At 31.3% G+C, this 25,391-nt stretch overlaps 1 protein-coding gene across 1 annotated transcript; it reads right to left on the bottom strand.

The window, feature by feature from the left end:
* Positions 1-751: 751 nt before the first annotated feature.
* On the bottom strand, positions 752-25,345 carry LOC143057031 (peroxisomal acyl-coenzyme A oxidase 1-like). The gene is made up of 14 exons (XM_076230258.1): positions 25,211-25,345; positions 24,489-24,651; positions 23,292-23,452; positions 22,859-22,966; positions 21,450-21,569; positions 15,175-15,290; positions 13,387-13,556; positions 12,430-12,592; positions 11,143-11,333; positions 10,469-10,621; positions 7,165-7,270; positions 6,196-6,342; positions 3,415-3,621; positions 752-2,247 (listed from the first exon to the last, which is right to left on the bottom strand). Exons 1-14 carry the CDS (start codon positions 25,329-25,331, stop codon positions 2,167-2,169), a joined length of 2,007 nt encoding a protein of 668 aa, XP_076086373.1. The 5' UTR covers positions 25,332-25,345; the 3' UTR covers positions 752-2,166.
* Positions 25,346-25,391: the final 46 nt, after the last annotated feature.

The raw sequence follows: 25,391 nt of genomic DNA, 5'->3' as shown, positions 1-25,391 counted from the left end.
CCCTATGTTCTATTTTTAGCCATAGCGGCCATCTTGGTTGGTTTGGCATGTCACGCCACACATTTTTTGAACTAGATACCCCAGAGATGATTGTGGCCAAGTTTGGATTAATTTGGCCCTGTGGTTTCAGAGAAGAAGATTTTTGTAAAAGATTACTAAGATATACGAAAAATGGTTAAAAATTTACTTTAAAGGGCAATAACTCCTAAAGGGGTCAACTGACCATTTTGGTCATGTTGACTTATTTGTAAATCTTACTTTGCTGAAACATTATTGCTGTTTACAGTTTATCTCTATCTATAATAATATTTAAGATAATAACCAAAAACAGCAAAATTTCCCTAAAATTACCAATTCAGGGGCAGCAACCCAACAACTGATTGTCCGATTCATCTGAAAATTTCAGGGCAGATAGATCTTGACCTAATAAACAATTTTACCCCATGTCAGATTTGCTCTAAATGCTTTGGTTTTTGAGTTATAAGCCAAAAACTGCATTTTACCCCTGTGTTCTATTTTTAGCCATGGCGGCCATCTTGGTTGGTTTGGCGGGTCACGCCACACATTTTTTAAACTAGATACTCCAATGATGATTGTAGCCAAGTTTGGTTTAATTTGGCCCAGTAGTTTCAGAGGAGAAGATTTTTGTAAAAGTTAACGACGACGACGACGACGGACGCCGGACGCCGGACGCCGGACGCCAAGTGATGAGAAAAGCTCACTTGGCCCTTCGGGCCAGGTGAGCTAAAAATGCAAATTAGTAATTTTCCTTTACATTTGTCAACTCTCATTGCCTTTAGATGAAAATTTGTGAGTTTTGATTTGGTCCCTTAAAGGACAAAGCACCAGAAAAAGTTGAAGCAAGACAAAACTATCAAAAGTAACTAATGTACCAAAATATTTAAGGAATGCATTGAACGATCCTGTTTTCATGTACATTCAAAAGGGACTAATTAGAGCTTGGAATTTATTGTGTTGAGTTTTTATAGGCACTCAGTATAGATACAGAAAATAAAAATACTTGCAATAAAATAAGTATCACAGGTGTAATTCAATAACATTTTTATTTAATCATATTATTTTAAGCAATAAATAGATAAGTAGACAGTTTTCAAAAGTAATAAGTATACATTAAAAGTAATAAATACAAAGATTTAATAATAAGCAAAGTTTTGTATATCTGATATTGATAGAAATGCATTACCTATACTAAAATCATCACAATTAAAAGGTCTCTATGGCACTACTATTATCACACACATTAATTTGTGTCAACTCTCTATAGATAAAAGTGAGAACCTCAAAATGTTTTTACTTTTTTAAAATTTGATATTATTTCATTGAAGACCATGCAGTTCCTTGACAAGGAAGGTTATATCTCACACTTAGGTTAAAACTCAAAATTTCTTTTTATTTTAATTAATCATAACTAATACATATCTGTCATATAAAAGTTTAAATCTATACAACAAATGAATGTTCAATTACTTTTTATAGGGTACATGAATATCTTGCTTTCATCATTTGCTAAAAAAATAGTTGCAATCTGTACTAAGTAGAACATTTATTTTCTTATTCAACTGAAAATTACTATCCCAAAAATTGCAATGAACCAATAGTTTTTTTAAGAATATGATTTATATCACATCCCATATTCATAAAGTGTTGTCTAGTGTATACTGATATTTGCAACAGTAAATCAAGTTTGTAGGCCAAGCTTAAAATAGAATTTGGTCATCTCTATTTCAATTATTAAAGAATATAAAATACATTGAATTTCAGTAATCACCATGCATAACAAAACATTGAATTGAATTGCATACAAAATCTCATATTTAGTTCCAAAAACATTGTTCATAATTCAAAATGTCCACATCCATAGCTTTGGATAGGTAGATAAAAATTATTCACTAATGTTTATCAAATCTGATCTCTCCATACAAAAAATATTAAATTACAATCAAGGAAGATTATAGTTTTACTAAATTTGAACAATATATGCCTTGAATTTTTCTTTAAATCCACCAGTACACTTTTAGTTATGATGTATTAAACCTTGTCCATCAGATTTCTAAAATAACAAATTACTGGCCATGTTTTTATTTCAATCTGAAATAAAACTTGTACTTTAATCTCTTGATTGTTATGTTCTATTTGTAACTCTCATTATAGTTTAGCACTGATGTTCCTAGATTTTGACCTTTTCTGCATCATAGGTCTGATGTAGTTGTAGTAGGAACTATGGATCTACAAAAACAAAGAATTTGAATATATAAGTGACTGTCAAAAATAGCCAGTCAAGGTCATTAAAAACTCCAATTATCAGCTGTATATATAAATAATAGCCTACTGATTACAATTATTTACTGTTTTTAAAACTTTGAATTTTTTGAAATACTAAAGATTTTTAACCAGGAAATAAAACCATAGCTGCTGTGTTCAACAAAAACTTCGAAATTTTAGGTCCTCAATGCTCTTTCCAATTTATTTGGCTTTTTCTGTTTTTGATTCAAGCACCACTGATGAGTCTTTCTGTAGTAAACATGTGATGCATACACAATTTTAAGCATGGTTTGTATGATGAATTTATTTACACACTTCAATGGAAGCACTGATAATCATGATAATGTATACACAAAATTTTAAAGCGTAAAAATTTTAAAGTGTGAAGCTTGTTACCATTATTTGAGATTTTTACAGGATAAATTACGGTATATTCAATTGTGAATAGATGTGCATTCTATGATTTGAGTTTTGTTAAGATGCTTATTATTGTGCTGTGATTTTTGCTACTGTAATATTTTATTTGTACATTTTTATAATTGTCACATGTTATGATGCTTCAATTTTGTTGTGTGTTATGGCTGTGTGTTTATTAATTATTCATAATAATACAAACTGAAATTAATACAAAGTATCAATTACGAGTTAGTAAGATACATTTTTGGCAAATTCTTTACTTACTTATGACTTTTCATTAAGCTTAGCAGAAGTTCTGAATATTTGTAAGGATATTCATTCCTTTAGTATTTGAAGTTTTGCTAGACATTTGAAATCCTCTGGTTTTATCCATGTTGTGCCATTAAAAAATTTGCCCACTGAACCCTAATTTTCTATCCGTAATTTGAATACATATTGTTTAAAATGTCATCTTAGAAAATCTTATAAAATACTTGTTTTTTTATTATCATTTTTGAAAGAAAGAAAGTGCCAATGTTAAATTTATGAAAAGTAATATTCCGCCAAATTTTCAATGGCTTATATCTCAAAAACAAGCATGCACACCTCTTATATTTTCTTGCTATTTCAGTTTCTTTATCTATGTACTATATATTTATAAAAGTATTTTATAAAGATTGTTATTTTGAAACAGAGAATCAAACATCCTTAAAATTTTTTTCAATAAAATCTTACATCAGTATTGTTCTGAGGAGATGATTTGGAATACTCATACAGAGCCTCATACACCTGCCCGTCATATCTACCCAAGCAGCTTTGTAACAAATGGTCTGGATAATCAAATGCATCTACCAGGGCTACAGCATTTGGTCTAATATCCTCTAACAGGCCCAACACCTTCCTGTCTAAGATGCTAACTTGATCTTGATTAAAGTAACCATCCTGAAAAGGAAAAAGTGAATTGTTTTTGCAGATTTTATGTTTATTCTTTGAAGCGAAACATTTTAACTCGATCATTGATAACAACAACAGTAGATGTATTTGGTTTTTTTTGGGTATTGTCATGTTAGGTAAATGCTAATCAATTATTTACAATAAAATACATGACATTTTATTCATATTTTAAATTGGAAAGAGAAATATCTAGAAGTAATTATTTTTCTTAAGTAGATTAAATTTTTTCGCAAAGGACAGTGGTAAGACAAGGCAAACATTGATTGACAACTGATTATCAAGCTGCTCATATATATAAATAATGCAATTTTGAAATAAATCTTACATATAACAGACCTATTCCACTCATTTCTCCCAGTGTCAGCTTACACACAAGAGTGCACACGCTGAAATGTCTCGCCTTCTATACTTATCATTGATATTATGTTGATAGTCCTAAGTATAAAGCTAAGCTTTATTACAAGTGTCACATAAACTTAACATTAACCAAGATAACTAAACAAAGACCAATGAACCTTGCAAATGAGGTCAAGGTAAGATGAACCATGCCAGACAGACATGTACAGCTAACAATGCTTCTATACAACATATATAGTTAACCTATTACTTATAGTTTAAGTAAAATAGACCAAAACACAAAAACTTAACAATGTGCAATGAACCGTAAAAATGAGATCACGGTCAAATAAAACCTGCATGACTGACATAAAGATCATAAAATATTTCCATACACCAAATATAGTTGACCTACGGCATAAAGTATTAATTAAAAAGACCAAAACTCAAAAACTTATCTTTGACCACTGAACCATGAAAATGAGGTCAAGGTCACATGACATCTGCCCGCTAGACATGTACACCTTACATTCATTCCATACAACAATTATAGTAGACCTATTGCATATAGTATGAGAAAAACAGACCAAAACACAAAAATTTAACTATAACCACTGAACCATGAAAATGAGGTCAAGGTCAGATGACACCTGCCAGTTGGACATGTACAGCTTACAGTCCTTCCATACACTGAATATACTAGCCCTATTGCTTATAGTATCTGAGATATGGACTTGACCACCAAAACTTAACCTTGTTCGCTGATCCATGAAATGAGGTCTAGGTCAAGTGAAAACTGTCCGACAGACATGAGGACCTTGCAAGGTACGCATATATCAAATATAGTTATCCTATTACTTATAATAAGAGAGAATTCAACATTACAAAAAATCTGAATTTTTTTTCAAGTGTTCACTAAACCATGAAAATGAGGTCAAGGACATTGGACATGTGACCAAGGGTCCAGAAACGGTCATATATGCCAGACATGACCGATTTGGAAACTCCAAAGTCCTAAATCATTTATTGGGATTTAGGTCAAATTTTATTTTTCAACAGAAATAATTTCGGTCATTTCGTTGAGATTGAGTTTCAAATCGCCATTTTAAACATATTTTTGTTTTGTTATCGATTTTATGTAATTAAACTGCCACTCCAGTAAAGTGTTATAATCCTGAGGGCCCTCCTAATAGCTATATTAATGCCTCGGGGAGCTATTGGCTAATGATCGCTAATCTCTTTACCTGTGTTTTAATTCACACCTGGCTATAAATCACAAGCTCCGAACTAATATTATAAAGAAATTAAAATTCAATACCAACTGTCTTCATTATTTAATTACTTTTCAGCTAAGACAATTGTCAATTATGATTTAAAATTAAATTAAAACTTGATTCAATTTACATAGAAAAAAGATTGTTTTCACTACTAACACACGTGCTTTGTTTACTATGATACACATGCCTAAAATTCTCTTCTGCAGATTTGACACTAAATCGTAAATTTAAAATGATTTCTTGCTAAATAAAGCAAGTGCAACTATTTTCATTAATATTCTTACACTATTAAAGGTAAAATATTAAAAAAACGATGTTTTCCTGTGAATTTGATAAACAAAACTAATCCCGGGAATAAGTCCGGAATTGTTCGTTTTAGTATTCTCGCATTACATTCAGTTTGAATTTCGACTTCAGAATCGAAAGAAACGTTAGCGATGACTGAGAAAATTACGATTTTGAGTCATTAAAATCATTTTATTCTTAAACTGTTGCCTTCCCTTAATTGCTCTCAATCGATTTTAGGAAAATGGTAGGATAAATCATGAAGTAAACGCGATGCAACAGTTAAACAAGTTCGTTGATGCTACGAGTAGGAGCATACTCATGCAGTAATGAGATTTTGACAATCTGTTTTTGAAAAGGGGCACCAACTTTTAAGTTATATGAAAATGACCGAAATTAGGTGAAAAAATTTCCGGATCCTTGCATGTGACTGACGGAAACTTCGTAACATGAGGCATCTATATACAAAGTATGAAGCATCCAGGTCTTCCAACTTCTAAAATATAAAGCTTTTAAGAACTTGGCTAACGACGCCGCCGCCAGATCACTATCACTATGTCGAGCTTTCTGCAACAAAAGTTGCAGGTCGACAAAAAATTCCCAAAAAAAGCATAGAAAATATGCATAGTTGTAAAAATTTGGTGGTTTGCATTACATCACTTACCTGCATAAATTCTCCCATATTTTCCACAATACCATATACAGCATACAATCTACATAGTTGTGACAATACATTGTGTGTGGCAGGATCTATCTTCCTCTGAGATAAAATGTTCACAAAATTCCTAACTATAAACAAGTGGCAGTGAGCCTGAAAATTAAAACAAATATGTATTATATTGTTTCAAAATGATTCAAACGTTGGTGATATACTGAATTAAATGGCTTTTATTTTTTCAGGTTCTTGCTAGTTTTACTAAAAGTATCCTGCATCCAGGTGCTGATTTTCTTGGTGATTTGAAGACCCATTGGTTGCTTTTGGCTGTTTCTGCCTTTTGGTCAGGTTGTTGTCTCTTTGACACATTTCCCATTTCCATTCTTAATTTTATCTTACAGAAACAAATGTCAATGCATAGAGTCGCTATCTTAATTCATCTATGAAGACTATACATGTATAGTATTTTTTTCACTATCTGAACTTATATTGTGCTAATGGTCATTGATGATTAAGGAAGGTATTTTGAATGCAAAGCATTCACTTTTTGTCTGTGACAACAAATATTTTATGCTGTGACCAAAATTAAAACATGAAATAAAATTGAGAATGGAAATGGGGAATGTGTCAAAGCGTCAACAACCTGACCATAGAGCACACAACAGTTGAAGGCCACCAATGGGTCTACAATGTAGCAAGAATCGAAAACATTTATTTTATATTTAGAACAAAATTTTAGTTGATGTTATATTTCTAAAAAAGAAAGCATGTAAAAATAAATTTTAAAAACATTACTTTCATCTACAGTAGATTTTTTTAGTCTGGAATTATGAGTCTTTTTACTGAGATGAGAATCCAATAACATATACAGGTACTTTCATTTTCCTTTATATTTTTCATTCTATTTGTGAAATATAGCATCAATCTTACTGTTCCAGCATAAAATTTACATAAATAAATCCAATACTGGATATTTACCTTGGTAGCAGCAATAAATGGCACTGTAGATCTATTCCAAGCATCATGACTTGGCATCCCTTTCTGTTTGTTTGTATTTTGCAATTTACAGGCTGATGTTACCATCCTGAAATGTTTAGATTTCATCAATCAGAAAAAAAAAAAAAAAAAATCATTATATAAGGAGCATTATTTCAGATGTTTGAAGCTGCCAGTCACAATAATGTATCTTAAATTTGATTGACATATATTTTGTTATACACTTTCCCTCTTTTGGAATAAATTAGCAGAATTAGTAGATTCATACACCTCATCCAGTAGCTTTTCAAACATCTTTTTCTGTGCTGGCTAAAAACAAAAAGAATCTATCAACTAAAGGAAAAGACTCGAATCAAATTTCATTTACCAGTATATTTTAATGTAAACTACGAAGTGAAAAGATTTCAGAAGGGGTTGGCAAAACTCTTATTTATTTGATGCATATCACTTATAACATCAGATACACTTTCCCATTAGCACTAAAAAACAATTTAAGGGGGCTCGCAGGTCTAAATCATTTTTTTCTAATACAGGATTTCGATATATTTTTCTATAAATGAACATTATCTTATACTTAAAAGAAAAAGAAAATAAAAAAATGGGGTCATTGTTCATTTTCGCTCACAATCTGCCTTCGAAAGAAACATACATTTTTGTAAAGGTACTTTTTTTCTGTTGAACTAGTAGGAGAAATAGACATAATAGAGGTAAAATCGACATAAAAAAATAACCTAATTACAGAAATCACTTAAATTTTACAATTATTTAGTTTATGTTCAGCTTATTTGAAAACAATAATAAAAAAAATATATTTCACCGATGTGTTAAAAAACAGTCAGGGGCATTACTTAAATAATTAACTTTTAAAATTACCTATATAAGTAATGTTGAAAACAAGGCTATTTTAAAAATTACTTATATAAGTAACTTTTCTAAATATTATTTTTATAGGTGACCAATTATACAAATTTTACTAGTTTTAACAAATTTTTACAGTCATCTGGTTATTTTTCCCATGAAATATAAAATCCAATCCTTCTGAAACACTAATTGCTTTTCTGACACACTTATCTTTGATATCCATGCTTCTTGGTCAAAGATTGGTCTCTTGGGACTATTAAAATATCGTTTTCCTTCAAAATCTTGAAGGTAGAAAGATATAAATAGATAGAAACTTATGAATTAATGAAGACTTAAAGTTATTTATAATTTGTAACCCAAAACAATTACATATGTTCCTTAAATAAGTGTTATTACTAATTCTTTCAAAGATGTACAAAATAACTTATTCAAGTAACATTTTTGTCATTATTTTTAAAGTAACCCTTTATGTCTATTCTACTCTCAAATCTTACAAATTCTTAAATTTATGATATAAAATAATGTAAAAATTCATGAAAACTACATTTAGTCCCTGCTTCTATTGAAATTTAAAATAACTCTATTGAGTAATTTTATATTTTTTAAAAACAAAAATTACCTATAACAGTAACTAAAAAAAGTTACCTGTTTAAGTAACGCCTCTGACTGAAAAAAGATATTTCCATTTTAATGCCAAAAATGTCATTTTTGGACCAGAGGGAGATAATTTGAAGCTTTTTCAATGATATAAACATTTTAAAAGTCATTTGTGGGCAAACAGAATCGATTTTATTGGTTGATTTTTGTACCATATAATATAGAGATTAATACATGGCCTTTTCCATATCAGCCTGGGTATCATCCCGAGACCCCCATATCAGCTCGAGACGGAGTCGAGGTGCTGATATGGGTCGAGGGATGATACCCAGGCTGATATGGAAAAGGCCATGTATTAATCACTTTATCATATACTTCCGACAATAGTTTTATGTAAGGCAAATAAACAAATGCAATAACTAAAACAGTCAAAAACTTTATAAAGAAAATAAATTATGAATCAAATATACTATAATTGTCCAACAACAGCATCACTACCTCCTTATATATGTATGGTAACATTTCCTATAGAGGCATTTTGAAACATTGAAAATTTGGAAAAGTTTTATGATCATTACTACTCCATGTTTGTTGTACTATAAAATGATTCATAATTGTCAATGGCATTTGTTAGCAAGTACTAAACTATCCCCATAAAAGTTCCTGTAAATTTTGACGTCGTCATAAAAAACATCTGACGTCACAATGGAAAAGTAAACAACCGATACCGGAAACACCTGAAGTAACTTGCACGAGAGGCACTATTATGGGTTTTGTGCACGAGATGCACATGATATGGGTTATCAGCCCGGGTGGGAAATTATGGCTTGTGTACTTCCGCTCATTACACATATGCAAAAGCTATCATATCAATGCTAAGTATATGATAAAAAGTAATAACTAATAATGTAATAAATAAAATTTGTAATGAAAAAATAAAAGTTTAATTTTTTGCTGAAAATTTTGTACCCGCGAGCCTCCTTAAGGGGTGAGGGTTGTTCTATTGAAACATTTATGGGATCAAGGAAATATACTGTAGATGATTAAAAGGTATGCAGGGACCCATAATTGCTTTTATATCTAAGTACTTTACTTTCGAAGTGCCTTCCCTGGATATTGTGCATGTTTGAATTCTATAGGCCTGAAAGATATTGAACTTTTACCGGTATATACTCTTTCGAAAAGAGGCCTTTGCAGCTAAGATAAGATAGGGAATACATTCTTGTTATATTTGAAGTAGACCAGAACAAGGAAGAAGACAAATTCCAAATAAAGGTGGTACATAACACTAAAGGGAGATAACTCTGTAAAATTCAGCTGAACCTATTAATCATGTCATTTGAATGGCTATCTATCCAATGAAACTTTTTGATAAAGTGTGTGGTTCAAGTTTTTTTATTTCATTTTTATATTATTTAATGAATGGCTGTAATATTTTTTATGTCTATGAAGAAATAACATAAAAACTGTGGTGCACACTAAATAACATGCATAGCAGGTTATGTTAAATTGTGCACCACATTTTTTATGTTATTTCGAATAGACAAATATTACAGTTATTTCTTATAATTTAATTCTAAATCTTATTTTAAACCGGAGTAATTCATGAACAAACTTTATTGAAGTCATGGTCACATGACTAAATTATGTCTATGAGCTGATAAACAAAACAACTTGAGTCAATCAGAAGACGCTTTACATCCAAAAATAAATTATTGTCAAAGGGTCAAAGAAATTATTTTGTAAAAATTTTATGAAAATAAAATGGGCCAAATTTATTAGAGTCTAGGTTGTTGGTACCACCTTAAAATCTCAAAAGAGGTATTACCTTGCTGCTCTGTGGGAATAAGCTGCTACTAAACTTTCAAATGAACAGTCTTCACCTAGTGTTGATTTGACATTTAGATCTATAGTCAGATATTGTATAAGTTCTGGTAAAGATTCCCCTCTCTGGCCTCTGAAGTAGCTCTTTGATAGATATCTATTCAAAATATTATTAACACATAATTATTTATACATTATTTGTTTTTTAATATTCCATATAAAATTCAAATTAGACAGCAAGGATAAATAAAAAAAGCCTTTCCCGAATGATTTTTATACTCATTAAAACATTAGTTTTCTCATTTGAATTGTTTTACATTGTCATTTCGGGCCTTTTATAGCTGACTATGCGGAATGGGATTTGCTTATTGTTGAAGGCCGTACGGTGACCTATAGTTATTAATTTCTGTGTCATTTTGGTCTCTTGTGGAGAGTTGTCTCATTGGCAATCATACCACATCTTCTGTTTTAAACATACATAAATATTTTAATTGTTAACTAGTATTCATGTTTCAGCCGAACCGTATCTCTTAGGTCCTTATCTTTAATTTTACTATTTGTAGATGGTCATACAGTTCCGCAACTTCATGATTAATAACATGATTCTAACTTGGTAAGTCATTGAAAATTGACAAGTGTCAATCAGAAGTACTGACTTTGGTTTAAATGCTAACCTACCTGGCAGTCTGAAGCATCATCACTGTATTTTCTCCTTCATACGTACAAGCTCCAACAATATTAGCATAAATCTTAGGAATACCACTAGCATGTGAGTAACCATGACCACCACAACTCATTCGGCACACCTCTATTCCTTCACAGCCAACCCAGGTACAGAATGCTTTCAGTCCACATGCAAGAGCATGAAGCTGAGAAATTGAAAGGTGATTATCAATTTATGTCTGGTAATCCACGTTGTTTAGTTCAATACATGTAATCTTCACAATGGTCAATATTAGACCAACAGTATGGGCTTTGTTCATTGTGAAATGATAAGGTGACCTATATTTGTTAATTTCTGTGTCATTGGGTTTCTTGTGGAGAGTTGTCTCAATTGCAATCATACCACATCTTTTACTTTTACATATACATTGACTTTTATCTATCAACAGTAAACATGTAGAAAAAGAAAATAGTCCATGTTTAAAATTAAAGAAAACAGGTCAAAGGGAGATAATTCTAAAGGAGTATATAGAAATTAGACTTCTACAGGTTCTGATAAATTGTCAAAAGTTCTTGTGTAAATCAAAGATTTACTGTAAACATATTTTATTAAAGAAATCATTATATATATAGCTACAAGGGTAAAGACATAAATACGAAATATACAAAAGATTCAATAACAGGGATTAGGAAACAAGAGCAGTGCTCTTATATAAATCCGTCTCCCTAAATTCGAAAATAAAATTACAAGCTATGAACGCATGCTGAATAGCAAACAAATAAATATGTAACAAAATACAGTCAATGATTACAATAACAAAAGGAAAATTATAAGAAAAATTATATAGCAAAGGAAGGGGGTGAAAGATGTTTTTAGAAAAATGAGAGTGTTATTAAAGAATGAAACAAAATTTTTTATATAGGGGAGGAGTGAGTACTTAGAATTATTTGATTGTGGATGTGAATCGATTGCTACTTATAATAAAGTTTTGCACAGCTTTAAATATCAGTATGTTTTGTTCTACTGTGAGTCTATCGGAGCCAAAAAGTAAGACATTAGTAGAAATTTTGATTGGAATCTGTAGGTTGTGAATGTGTCTTTGGCGAGGTACATTGAATATTTTGCATTTCAATAAGTAGTGATCCGTTGTTTCAGGGTCTCTGCAAACACACTATGACAGAAACTTGATACAAAGATTTATATGCATGAAACTGAAATTTTCTCATTGATATTTACTTTATTCATTTCAATTGAGGGCAAAGGTTAAAAATGTTACCAAAATAGGTCATATTCATACATACCTGTGGCATATCCTCAAGATTTCCTCTTTCAATGTCACTACTAATTTTAGCATAAATTTGACTCATCCCTTCAGCAGCCAATAAGAAAGCATAGGAAGTAGCTAACAAGGGGAATAACTTATACTGCTGTGTTTGGTAATCCATCACTTGGGCTTCCTCTCCTCTTGAAAACAAAATTAGGAAATAACATATAGCGGTACTGTAAGCATAGGATAGCAATTTGCAGGATTTCAAGGATTTTTGGAGATCCACAGTTTAATGTTTAACGTATTCCAATATATATTTTCTATAGGCTTGTATGCAAATTTGGAATTTCAATTAAGTCAAATATCCATGAAATTATAATTTTTCTTTGATTCACAAAGAATATATTTGTTCTCAACTAAATGAACGAATCTGTATATGATTAACATTTATTAATATTCTAATATCACTTAAGTAGACAATAGGGTATAGGCTTTGTTCATTGGTTACGGCCCACAGTGACCTATAGTTGTTAAATTCTGTGTAATTTGGTCTTTTGTGAAGAGTTGTCTCATTAACAACCATACCACATATCCGTTTTTTATAAATAGATGTTGCATTTATTGAGTCATTAGTAAAGTCAGGATATTGAAATATTCTTTTGACTTTAAATAATTAATGGTATTGAATATATCAAGAATTACTATTCCAAGTATGTAAATTTGTCTAAGAATTTTTTAAATAATAAATCAATTACAACTTTATCAGATCTAGTACTGTGGATACATAATCATTGTTGGATACCTATTTTTGTGGTGATTATCTGAAACAACAAATTGTAATGGACATGGAACTACAAATTTTTAATAAGAATGGATGCAGACTTTGGCAAAAGTACGAAATCAATTATCCACGAAAATGCAAGTTTTCTTCAATTCACGAAAATTGGAACCCACAAAATTAATGAACCCCCAGTATTGAATATTTAAATACCCAGGTCTGAGTTCACTCTGCCGTCTGACTGCACTGTATCTAACAGCAATAACCGTGGCCCTCGACAAAGCTCTAAAGGCATCCATTACTATCCATACTCTAACCATTACCATAGCACCATAGGTCAGCTTAGCATTCTTTGGTTTTATGTAGTCACCATTTTCTAGCACCTTTAATAAAATAAAATATATAAGCAACATATTAGATAAAAGCTATAAACTGTTTTAACTTTTAATATTTTGTAATATATTAATTTGGATATTTGATAATTAACCCTCATCTATCATGGGGGAGGCAGTACATTTAAAAAAAGGATAAAAAAAAAAATGGAATGGATATTTTGTGAATGATTACAAAGTAATACATGTAATAATTAATTGTTATGTCAATTTATTAAACAATACAATTTGGATTATTTAAATATAGTAAAAGTGGACATATATATATATATATATATATATATATACATAAGAAAATTTACTGTTTTTTCCTAACTTAAAGTAAATTGGTCAAGATGTGCAGTTCATTTCCTCTGTCCATATTTTAAACTTTGATGTGTATGAGTGAAAGTTTCGAAGCTGAGACATATTCATACATGTGGTTAAATTTTTGGAATGCGAAGTGCATTTAAATTTTTCACAAATTGGGCAACCCCTTGAAGTTGGTTTAGCTAGGAAACCTAGGGTACCTGGTAGTCAGTGCACCCCCCTCCCTTGTAAAAATTTTGGGACCTGCCACCAGGGGTCAAATTTAAGCTTTTTTGTGTACTGGCCAGCCAGACCAGTGGACTGAAAATGTACTGGTTCGGCTCCAAATCTACTTGTCCTGAAAACTGACATTCATTTGACAAACACTAAAATGACTAATATAAATGATAGATGATTACATTTATTTTCCTCGGGTGCTTTCCTCTCCAGTAGATTTTTTGTTGTTCTGATTGTTCTTGAGCAAGTACAGACACTAACTTAAAATTTGAAGATCTCATTACGAAAAAAACATTTCTTAAATAGGTCAGACAATGCAAATGTTTAACATGTTATTATACAATTAATTACATTTCGATTGACTATATAATTTAACCATTCATGATCTTTTTCCAAGAAATTTTTAAATTTCTTTTTGTCAGTTTTATAAACTTTATTCCGAGTCTTCTTTTTGAATGTCACTTATTTTATTTTATTGTCCGGCAGTTTAACTTGTTCCAAAAATTTCTTCATTTTGAGTTGTTGTGAATTTCGGGACCTCCCACTAACCCCAAAAGCCCCATGTGATACTGCTTTAGCATTTGAAAAGTCCTTATTTTCCCACAGTTAAATATTTTGGAAATTATGTACATTGTACAAACATTTAATAGCTCCCAAGTTTTTACATCTTTATTGTACAGTCTTCTGGTTTTCATAAAAGTACAAATAGTAAAGTTCATACAATTACTCAGGCATATTAATTAGGGTTATTGACCCGAATGTTTGTGTTTCCTTTCTCAGCTTTTCAATCAAATTGTAATTTCTCAAAATGAAGTGCCATATAAGCCAAATAGTGGTAGCAAATCACAAATAGGACATTTTAAAAATATCTTTGCTTCAATGAAAAACTCTATTATTTTGAAATGTATACTAGTACATTTTTGTAAGAGTTTATGGAAGAAAAACTCAATAATTTTTTCACTCACATAACATTAATTTTTTCCAATCTAATTCAGTTTGTGAGTGAGAAAATGTCAGAAATACTCAATTACTAGTCTTTAACCATAAGTTCAAACATATATATGCTTGTTTACTTCTTGATTACCTTAGCATATCTCATTAACATATTCATTCTGGGAATTCTGTATTTATTGAACTTCATAAAACCATTGTCTACACCATCAAAACCAAGCTTTGGTCCAATATCCCCTATTTCTAGACCTATTAAAAAAAAATGAAATCAATAAAATTATCTAAAAAACAGGTGTTGATTTAAAATAAATTTATAAAGAACTACTGTATATTCAGATATTATTTAGAGCATTTATTATTGCAACTTTGGAAAACGACAAAAACGCGCAATAAATTATTGCAATTGCTTGAAAAAAATCTGCATACAGGAGTTCTAATTAATGCGCCATTCACTTATTCGCATATAAAAACCTCAAAATAATTTCTGAATTTACAGTATATCATGTAAATGTTTATATGACTTAAGGGCATACGATACAGTAGAGATTCCTCGTTGATTTTTTTCCTAAAATTTTGATTATAGGTCAATTTTAATGTGTACTTTCCAAATATGAAAAGAAAAAAGTACCTTCATGACTTACTTTTTGAGATAATTTGGTTCGAAATTTGCATATTTGGAAGAAAATTCCAGAAAATTCATAAATAATGACTTTTAAAGAAAGTAACAATACTTTTGAACAAAAAGTCATAACTTAACCGGGTTTTTTGTAAAACGTTCCCTTGATCCATGGCATCTATATGCTGAAACAAGTTTAAGGTTAAACCAAATTATCATTTTCCGGATTTAGATTGATATATGCGAAATAAAGAAATTGACCACATTTTTGCGTCTTTTCGGAAGCGCAGAAAAAAATTGATCGTTGATTTTTTCTTGAAGTTTTGGCGGAGTGTTCTTGAAACAGTACTTGATTGATTGCAAAAGAAAAAAATATGGGTCCATGTGCTTGTTTTTTCAATAAAAGCCATATACCTTAATTTTTTACGACGTCTGTCAGTATGCCGCTAAATTACGCTATATAAAGTTTTAATCGCACCAACGTCGTGTAATCATTCCCACCGCACACGACTATGCTGCAAAGTATATGAAGGTGTTTTCCAAAGCGTTGATACTTATTATAAAAATTCATAAGATGGTTATTCGTAAAATCGCTAAACATTTGTGCTAAACATGAGGCTAAACATTTACGAAACGGAATTTGGACAGGAACCTTTTCATAATAAAAAAAACAAGATAATAAAAATGATCCCAGCAGATTACTTTGTCAAATGTATGGCAAAACAGAACAAGAGGCTCTCAAGAGCCTGAATCGCTCACCTTAATTTTTTTGGTTAAATCTCTCATCAATGATTATTTTGGCTTTTCAATTTATTTAAATGTTCTTTGAATCGTCCTATTTTCTTCAAAAGCAAAAAAAAAATCATTTTCTCCTATGTTCTATTTTAGCCATAGGAGCTATGTTTCTGACATACAAGGAAATGAAATATAAAATTTATACTAGATACTCTGAAACTCATTTAGCCTAAGTTTGGCTGAAATTGATACAGCAGTTTCAAAGGAGAAGATTTTTTAAAGTAAGTCAACATGATGAACAAATTGTGAAAAAAGTCTTTAAAGGGCAATAACTCCTTAAGGGGTCAATTGACAATTTTGGTCAAATTGACTTATTTGTAGATCTTACTTTGCTTAACATTTTTGCTATTAACAGTTTATCTGTATCTATAATAATATTCAAGATAATAACCAAAAACTGCAAAATTTCTTTAAAATCATCAATTCAGGGGCATTATACCTGAAAAACCAGTTACCCAATTCGGCTGAAAATTTCAGGACAGGTAGACCTTGACCTAATAAATACTTTAACTTCTTGTCTTATTTGCTCTAAATGCTGGAGTTTTTGAGATATAAGCCAAAAACTGCATTTTACCCTGTGTTCTATTTTTAGCCATGACGGCAATGTTTTTTGACGAAATAAAAAATAAAGCACAAACTTTATTTTATACACCCTACTGATCATTCAGTTGAAGTTTGGTTGAATTTGGTTTAGTAGTTTTAGAGGAGAAGATTTTTTAAAGTTAGCAAATATGATGAACAAATTGTGAAAAATTGTCATTAAAGGACAATAACCCCTTAAGGGGTCAATTAACAATTTTGGTCATATTAACTTATTTGTAGATCTTACTTTGCTGATCATTTTTGCTGTTTACAGTTTATCTTTATCTATAATAATATTCAAGATAATGACCAAAAACTGCAAAATTTCCTTAAAATTACCAATTAAGTGGCAGCAACCCAACAATGGTTTGTTTGATTCATCTGAAAATTTCAGGGCTGATAGATCTTGACCTAATGAACATTTTTACCCCTGTCATATTTGCTCTAAATGCTTTCGTTTTTGAGATATAAGCCAAAAACTGCATTTGACCCCTATGTTCTATTTTAAGTAACAGCGGCCATGTTTTTTGACGGATCAAAAATCGAAGCACACACTTTGTGCAGGATAATCTAAGGAACAATCATGCTAAGTTTCATCCAAATCCATTCAGTAGTTTCAGAGGAGAAGATTTTTTAAAGTTAGCAAATGTGATGAACAAATTGTGAAAAATTGTCATTAAAGGACAAAAACCCCTTAAGGGGTCAATTGACAATTTTGGTCATATTAACTTATTTGTAGATCTTACTTTGCTGATCATTTTTGCTGTTTACAGTTTATCTTTATCTATAATAATATTCAAGATAATGACCAAAAACTGCAAAATTTCCTTAAAATTACCAATTAAGTGGCAGCAACCCAACAATGGTTTGTTTGATTCATCTGAAAATTTCAGGGCTGATAGATCTTGACCTAATGAACATTTTTACCCCTGTCAGATTTGCTCTAAATGCTTTAGTTTTTGAGATATAAGCCAAAAACTGCATTTGACCCCTATGTTCTATTTTAAGTAACGGCGGCCATGTTTTTTGACGGATCAAAAATCAAAGCACACACTTTGAGCAGGATAATCTAAGGAACAATCATGCTAAGTTTCATTCAAATCCATTCAGTAGTTTCAGAGGAGAAGATGTTTGAAAAATTGTTAACGACGACAGACGACGACGACGACGACGACGACGGACGCCAAGTGATGAGAAAAGCTCACATGGCCTTTCAGGCCAGGTGAGCTAAAAATCTTATAGAAGTATACAGGTGCAGCTCCGTCCGACATTAGTTTTAAATTGCTTCATGTACCGAAAGAGGATAGCCGACATTATTGCAAAGGCCCTAACATGGCAAAATGTGAACCAACTATAAATTAAGTGAGGTGATACCATTAATTAACAACCGTATAACCTTCAACAATGACAAAACCTGTCAGCTTTAAATGGCCCCGACGTACTTTGATTTTTTTCTTTTTACATTCAAAAGATAATCATCTTTCAAATTTAGATTATAAGGAGTACTTCTTGTTCTATAGTTTGAGCTGTTTTGTGCAATTTCATGTCATAATTGCCTCAGTCGACTGAAAATGAAGTTGAAGTATAACATTTCATAGGAAGTACAGCAGCTAGTATTAGAGAATGATATTCAAGGATGTCTTTATCAATAGATAAGTTGCATTACCTTTCATACAGCGTAACTGTATGATTATTGTCGTACTTGTTTGTCTAGAGGTAAAGCTATATTGAAAACACTTTATTTGTTCTTCTGTCCGATCGCCTAACTATAATTGTGTTACTTTTCTCAGAAACAACGCTTCTGCATGACTTCATATTTGCTCATCAGCTTGACAGCGACGAGTTTTAACGTGTGTACACTTTCTGATCAGTCTGTCTGTCTGCAATTAGTGTACATTTGTCGATACTTTAATTTATATCTCTCAATACATTGAAGTACAAAAGGGAGATGACTATACAAAAAGAAGACGTGGTATGATTACCAATGAGGCAAATGATCTTAACCAGAGACCAAATGACAAAGACGTAACGTCAACAATGATTAAGACCTATACCGCATAGTCAGCTATGAAAAGACCCTACATGACAAATGCAAAACAACTCAAACGGGAAACTTACAGCCTGAGTTAAGTACAAAATAATGAACGAAATACAAATATGATATATAATAACAAATGACACCATTGAATTGCAAGCCCATTTAACAGCATGTGAACGGATGTTTTCTTGTTTGGTCTATAACATCCAGATTGATATACATAAAAAAATAAACCAATTAAACAAACTAACGTGTGACAATTCTGCATCTATTGACAATAGATGCAAAACAAAAACGACAACAATGTAATTTTTTTAAATCTTTTTAACGGACTTTTATTGACACCTTTTCTACATACACATATAATATCATATATTTTTAAAAAATCAATTAAACTCTGCATTTTTTTTATGCACCAAGGCAAGTCCAGAACAGGATGAGAGACTTCTTTATTTATAATTTTATTTACGAATAGGGGTGTTGTATGACCTTGTCCAGCCATGAGGCATATGCAGTCGGTTTTGTTATTTTATTGATTGTCTGTTAAATTCGGCCGTACAATAACAATTCACAATTCAATTTGCAGTCTGTCCAATGCTATACAAGAAGAAAAAAATAAAGATACAAACTATTTTGATTCTGATTATCTTTCAATTGAAGATAGTATTATTGACTTCATTATCAATGCATGAAAATAAATGTTCTCGTCATGAAAAATATTGCACAGCTGTACACCACGCCATAGTAATGACTTTTGTGTATGGATTTCAAATCTTCCAACACTAGACCCGATTCGGCCACCCTACGCGCCATATATTTTCTTAAAATTTTCTAATTAATCACGGGTTCGTACGTTTTCTCTTTCTTTTAGTTTCATTTAAATAACATGTTGATATCATAAATGTTCAATTAAATATTTGCCGCTGGACGTTAAGCAGCTATTAATAGATATAGGAAGATGTGGTATGAGTGGCAATTAGACAAATCCAGGTAACAATTTATAAAAGTAAACCATTATGGGTAAAGGTACGGCCTTCAACACGGTCGGATCCTTGGCTCACACCAAACAGCAAGCTATAAATGGCCCTAAAAATTACTAGTGTAAAGCCATTCAAACGGGAAAACCAACGGTCCATTCTATATAAAATCTATACTCATAATTAGCTATTGCAGCTTTTATCATGTTTGTTCTGATGTCAAAATTAGCAGGTCCTTTTGTTCCGTAATGTGTCTTATTTGTTTAAAAAATGTTATTCAGCATGTTACAGTTCAAGCAACGAATAGTAGGATAACTCTGAAATCCTTACAATTTTTCTTTCTCTTAGTACGTTGAGCAGATTCCATTTGGCCGTACAGTTTTAGCAGTTATTAAGTGCTTTTACCAGACTAAAAAAGCTCCACAATTCTTCTTCCGTCTTTCCATGTTGTCAGAACTCTCTTCTGTGTCTTTTACCTTTTCTTCAATTCGTCATGCAAAGTTGTATTTGATTTATTTTTGTTTACCTCCAGTATTTTCTTTGATCTCACTGCTCTTGGGCGGATTTCGCCGTCTTTTAGAAACGAGATAGCCGCTTTTTTAGCAGGTACTTTTTTTTAAATTCGCGCAACCTGATTACGATGTCAGTGAATATTCCGCGAAAAGATGACTTCATTTAAAGTGACGTCGCGAAATGTTAACGTTCGTATTAGAAACATCGCGAAATTACAACGTTCTGGGTACCAACGTCGCGAAAACAACACGAAAAGTTTTGAAAACATTATTATCTGCCCCTGCTACTGTACCGTATTCCCTTAATATACCAATTTGACCATCTTAATGATCCTAATCAACTGGTTTGTTCCTTATTATACACTATGTAAGATGCCACTTCTGGAGCACCTGAGATATGTGAGGTTCCTGTGCTCAGTCTTTACTTTTGTGTACTGTTAGTCTTTTCCACATTTTAGCCAAGGCATTATCAGATTGTTTACAATTTATGAGATGAGGATAAAAGTTTTGTTTTCTGAGAGATAAATATATGAATCAGAATGGTTCAGATCTTGAGTAAAATGTTAGTGTTGAATGCTGCTGGTGAATATTGAAATATTCAGTTGGTTACGTAGGTAGCTATTTTACTTTTTCTTCTGGTGTAACAGTCTTTAGTTTTTTATGTTGTTTTTTGTGTAACACTTGACCATCAATTTTTCCCAATTAGCTTCGTGCAGAATTTATCCTTGTTTCAAATAAAGATATACTTGACATGAGCAAAGTTTTATCCTAGACAAAATTTCAGGGTTGTTCTTGGCCAAGTTGGCTGTTCATCAAATGATTTGGTTTGATCTATAATGAAGTATTTATTTTGTGTCTTAATACCTATGAAGTAACTTTGAAACAAACCTGGCATTATTGTATGGTCCTCCATACTTCTAACTTGCACTAGAAACAAATGAGTTCCATGACATTTCCCCTGTGTATATAGCTGTGCCATTACCAAACAATGGTTAACTGTTTTTGCCACTAAAACATAAAGAAATGCATTAAATATATGTTAATAGTTCACCCATTCTAAGTTTATTCAAAGAAAATCTCAGATTTCTCCAGTCTCTGTTAAATAATAAACAGATCCAGGTAACATCATTCTTTTACAAGCAGCCTTTATGTCACCCTTCAAATTTTTACCATTATGGTATATGTTTTTCTATAGGTTGATTCATACATTCTTGATAAAGTGGGAAATGAAGGTACCATAAAATTGAGAATAAAAATGTGGAATGTGTTAAAGAGACAACTACATGTACCCAACCATAAAGCAGACAACAGCAAAAGGCCACCAATGGGTCTTCAATGCAGCGGGAAACTCCTGTGTTTGGCAGTTAATTTCTCAAGTTTTTTCAGTGGTATGGTCTATGCAGTATTTGTTTTGCACATTGTTGAAGGCTGTTCGGTGAACTATATTTGTTTATTTCTGTGTGATTTGGTATCTTGTAAAGAGTCGTCTCATTGGCAATCATCCTCTTTTTCTCGCTTTTCTTCCTTTTGATATTGGCTATTTCTTTCCTACCTCAAAATATGAATGAGAATTAATTCTCCTTTGCAATCTTCTTATTTTATCATTATATACAGACTATTTGTTTTAATTGTCTGTGTTTAATCTCCTTTTTGTATTTGAAATAGATTAAAAAGAGTCCAAAATCTTAGGATAAAGTATATCAAACATGTTTTCAATAAGCATGATCAGTTATTTGGTGAACTATTGCAAATGTGCAATACTTAAATTCTCAGTTTTAAATGCTGTTTGTAATGAGTAGATCAGTCTTAAGTTTTTTTTATTGGCTATTTGTCTGTTGATTGTTTTTCTTTTCCATCCATGGCATTGTCTAAGTTTAATTTTGCCTCTCTGTAACATTGTACTATCAACAGGATGAGAAGACATATACTCTACCATAGCAAATTAAATAACTAAAATTTAAATGTTAAGAGTGGAGAAATATTGTATTAGACATAAGTCATAGTTATAGAATCTGTTTCTCTTATGATATTTATCCTTCCTTTTCACAGATTTGCCATTTGTGTTCAGCATTTATGTGACATCATCAGGCATGATTGCTTTTTTTTCATGAATTCACAAATGGAAATTCAGAAAAAATTGTGAATATTAAACATCATGATTAAATTTTGACCAATCATATTGCAGAGAACAGATATTTTACTATTGAGGAATAAGATTTTTTCACACGGCTCAAGAAATGTGCAAATAGCACAAAAATTAGAGAAGATATATTTTATCCATTTGTTTACATAATTACCATTTCCTGGCCAATACTTGATAGAGCTAAGTGTAGGGCTGTCTAGTATGAACTCTTGTGTTTTAGGGTCAAATGTTGCTGTCGTCTCTAAACCTCTGATGAATGTTCCTGAAAAAGCAAAAACATTTTTTCAATAAACTCATTTGTTTAAAAGTGTAACAAGAAATTTGCATTTTTGATAATTAAATTCATTATTGCACATAGAATTTAAAATTTGTGTCTTCCTTGTGAAAACTGTAAATTTAAATTCAATGTGAAGTCTAGCTACATTTTTTACATGTACATTTAGTATCACATATTAACATCAAATTCCTCTTACTACAATGTTTTATAATAATTAATTTATTTACATCAAACCCCACATGATCAAAATTTATGTTTATTTGAGTGTGCTATACAATAAAACTATGTTTTAATGTATCTATTTAATTACCATGTCCTAGTTCTGTCTGGGCGTAAGTACCAATCATCTTGAAGCTTTTCCCTAATGGAACCCATTTCCTGCTCTGTTCTGGGGTTCCCTGTCTTTCCAGCGTAGGAACAAACATACCAGAATGTAAACCAAATGGACTCAATTCAATTGGGGCTGCAGCCCTGTAACAAAAAAAACATATGAGCTGCGTGGGATAGTAATCGACCTTATGCAAGTATATGTATTCATGTACATGTACGAATCTTTGGTTGATTTTGGAACATTCAAATATTAAAATTAAAAGTTCAATTAGGGTTTGTTTTGTAGGTTTCTAAGATCAATTAATTTTCAAACAGTTACATACATGTACTTTGTATATAGATATTTTCAACACGAAATAAATTAACAGATGTATTGATAATTGCATAAGGTCCATTTCTATCCGACGGGGGTCATATAAAACATGAGTTTGAGACTTTGCAACAACTGCAAGTTAATTTATCAAATTAAATATATGTGAAAATTTCATTGATGTCATGAAAGATAATAAATTTGAGACAACTTGGATGGATATCTGATGAAACGTGATAATAATTGGTGTGTCCCATATCTTAAATTTAGTGTCAGACATATGATACAGATAGATTGTGTATTATGAAGGTATTATGTTAATTTTTTTTCACTTTTCTTAAGTTAATTACCATAAATTTTAAAATATATTATAAAGCCTACACATGCTACATATACATGTATATACACAATGAACAAGACTATAGCAAATTTGTTTTTGCAACATTTAAATTCATGGAATATCCCTATGAACCTATACATGTAGGTAAATTAATTTCTTAGATTTTTAGCATCTTATCAAACAGATGAAATTTTGGTCGATTTTATGTTTTGAGCCATTATATATATTTCCAAATGGATTAGCATAGAACATGTATTTGTACATTTAGTCATTTATTCATTTGTGTTGTTCGGTATTAGTTTACTGTGTGGCGTTTTGTGTACTAATGTTTTTCTGTAGGTCTTTTTCCTTTAACGATGGTGTTGTCAGTTTATTTTCGAGTTATGAGTGTAAATGCCCCTTTGGCACCTTCTCCTCTCTTTTATAGTGAAACATAAAAGTGTGACAGAACTCCAAACCTTGTCCCTGTATCCCTTACTGATGTGCAGGGGATAAGAAGATGATTTACATTTTGTATACATTCTTACTCTCTAAAGTTAAGTCTGTCAGTTTCTGATTTAATTCCCAGTTCTTCCAATCTATCCATAATATAGATCTGGCGTCGCACAGCATTGTTATATTGACCATCTCTATCATAAAACTCTGTTGGCCTAAAACTTTGTAAAAACTTGTCTTGGAGGACTATGTTTTCTGAAATAAAAGAACAAATAAGTATTCATAAACATGATAAACAATCTACCTTAATGCTTATTGGTGCTTATCATATTGACAATGTATATACAGGTGTGGTACAATATGTATGACACACTTTACTTTCTTTAGAATAAATAATGGGAGGTTGAAATACTTTGCTGTGGGGAAAACTTGGCCGATGGACAATTCTTAATGAGCAAGTTGCCTCTTTATTGGTTTATATCTTAAGGAAAGCAGCTTAAATGACTAATGAGCATGTAATCGTGGTATAATTGCACCTTATCAACAATAAATTTGATGAGAACTTACAAATGCCACGCAAACATATTTCAAATCAGTTCAGACTTTATTTGCTGAATTTTGTAAATAGGGGGAAAATGTATGAACTTTGGTATAATCCACCAAAAAATGGTCATGACATTTGTGTACCTCAGTTTAAAATGTAAATGTATATTACAAAAAACAAATATATAACATCTGAGATCGAAGTGCAAGCTGCAAGTGTCCTATATTTTGACCTCTAACGCATTACGACATTTTAACTGTATTTACGTACGTATTTGACGTTTTCGCTTTACTTTTTCTGGTCCTTTATAAATGAATTCTGTTAACCTTTCAGCATCAAACGTAGCTGTAGATCTCTCTTTCAACAAATCGGTGTTAACTGCATTTGACATTTTGATTGTCCTAGTTAAATGATAAACATCGGAAACTTATCCGGAAAATACTGTTTCCGG

Source organism: Mytilus galloprovincialis, chromosome 13 (genome assembly GCF_965363235.1).
Source record: "Mytilus galloprovincialis chromosome 13, xbMytGall1.hap1.1, whole genome shotgun sequence".
Lineage (NCBI taxonomy): Eukaryota > Metazoa > Mollusca > Bivalvia > Mytilida > Mytilidae > Mytilus > Mytilus galloprovincialis.
The sequence above is the reverse complement of the archived record's forward strand: the minus strand, read 5'-3'. Positions and strand labels throughout refer to the sequence as shown.

What these genes read in the sequence shown, in the direction of transcription:
- LOC143057031 (XM_076230258.1), bottom strand. Translation starts at nt 25,331, where the DNA reads ATGTCAAATGCAGTTAACACCGATTTGTTGAAAGAGAGATCTACAGCT. An exon ending in TATTCCCACAGAGCAGCAAG is followed by an intron (nt 7,271 to 10,468) that starts GTAATACCTCTT and finishes TAAACATTTCAG; the next exon opens with GATGGTAACATCAGCCTGTA. An exon ending in ATATGGGAGAATTTATGCAG is followed by an intron (nt 3,622 to 6,195) that starts GTAAGTGATGTA and finishes TTTCCTTTTCAG; the next exon opens with GATGGTTACTTTAATCAAGA.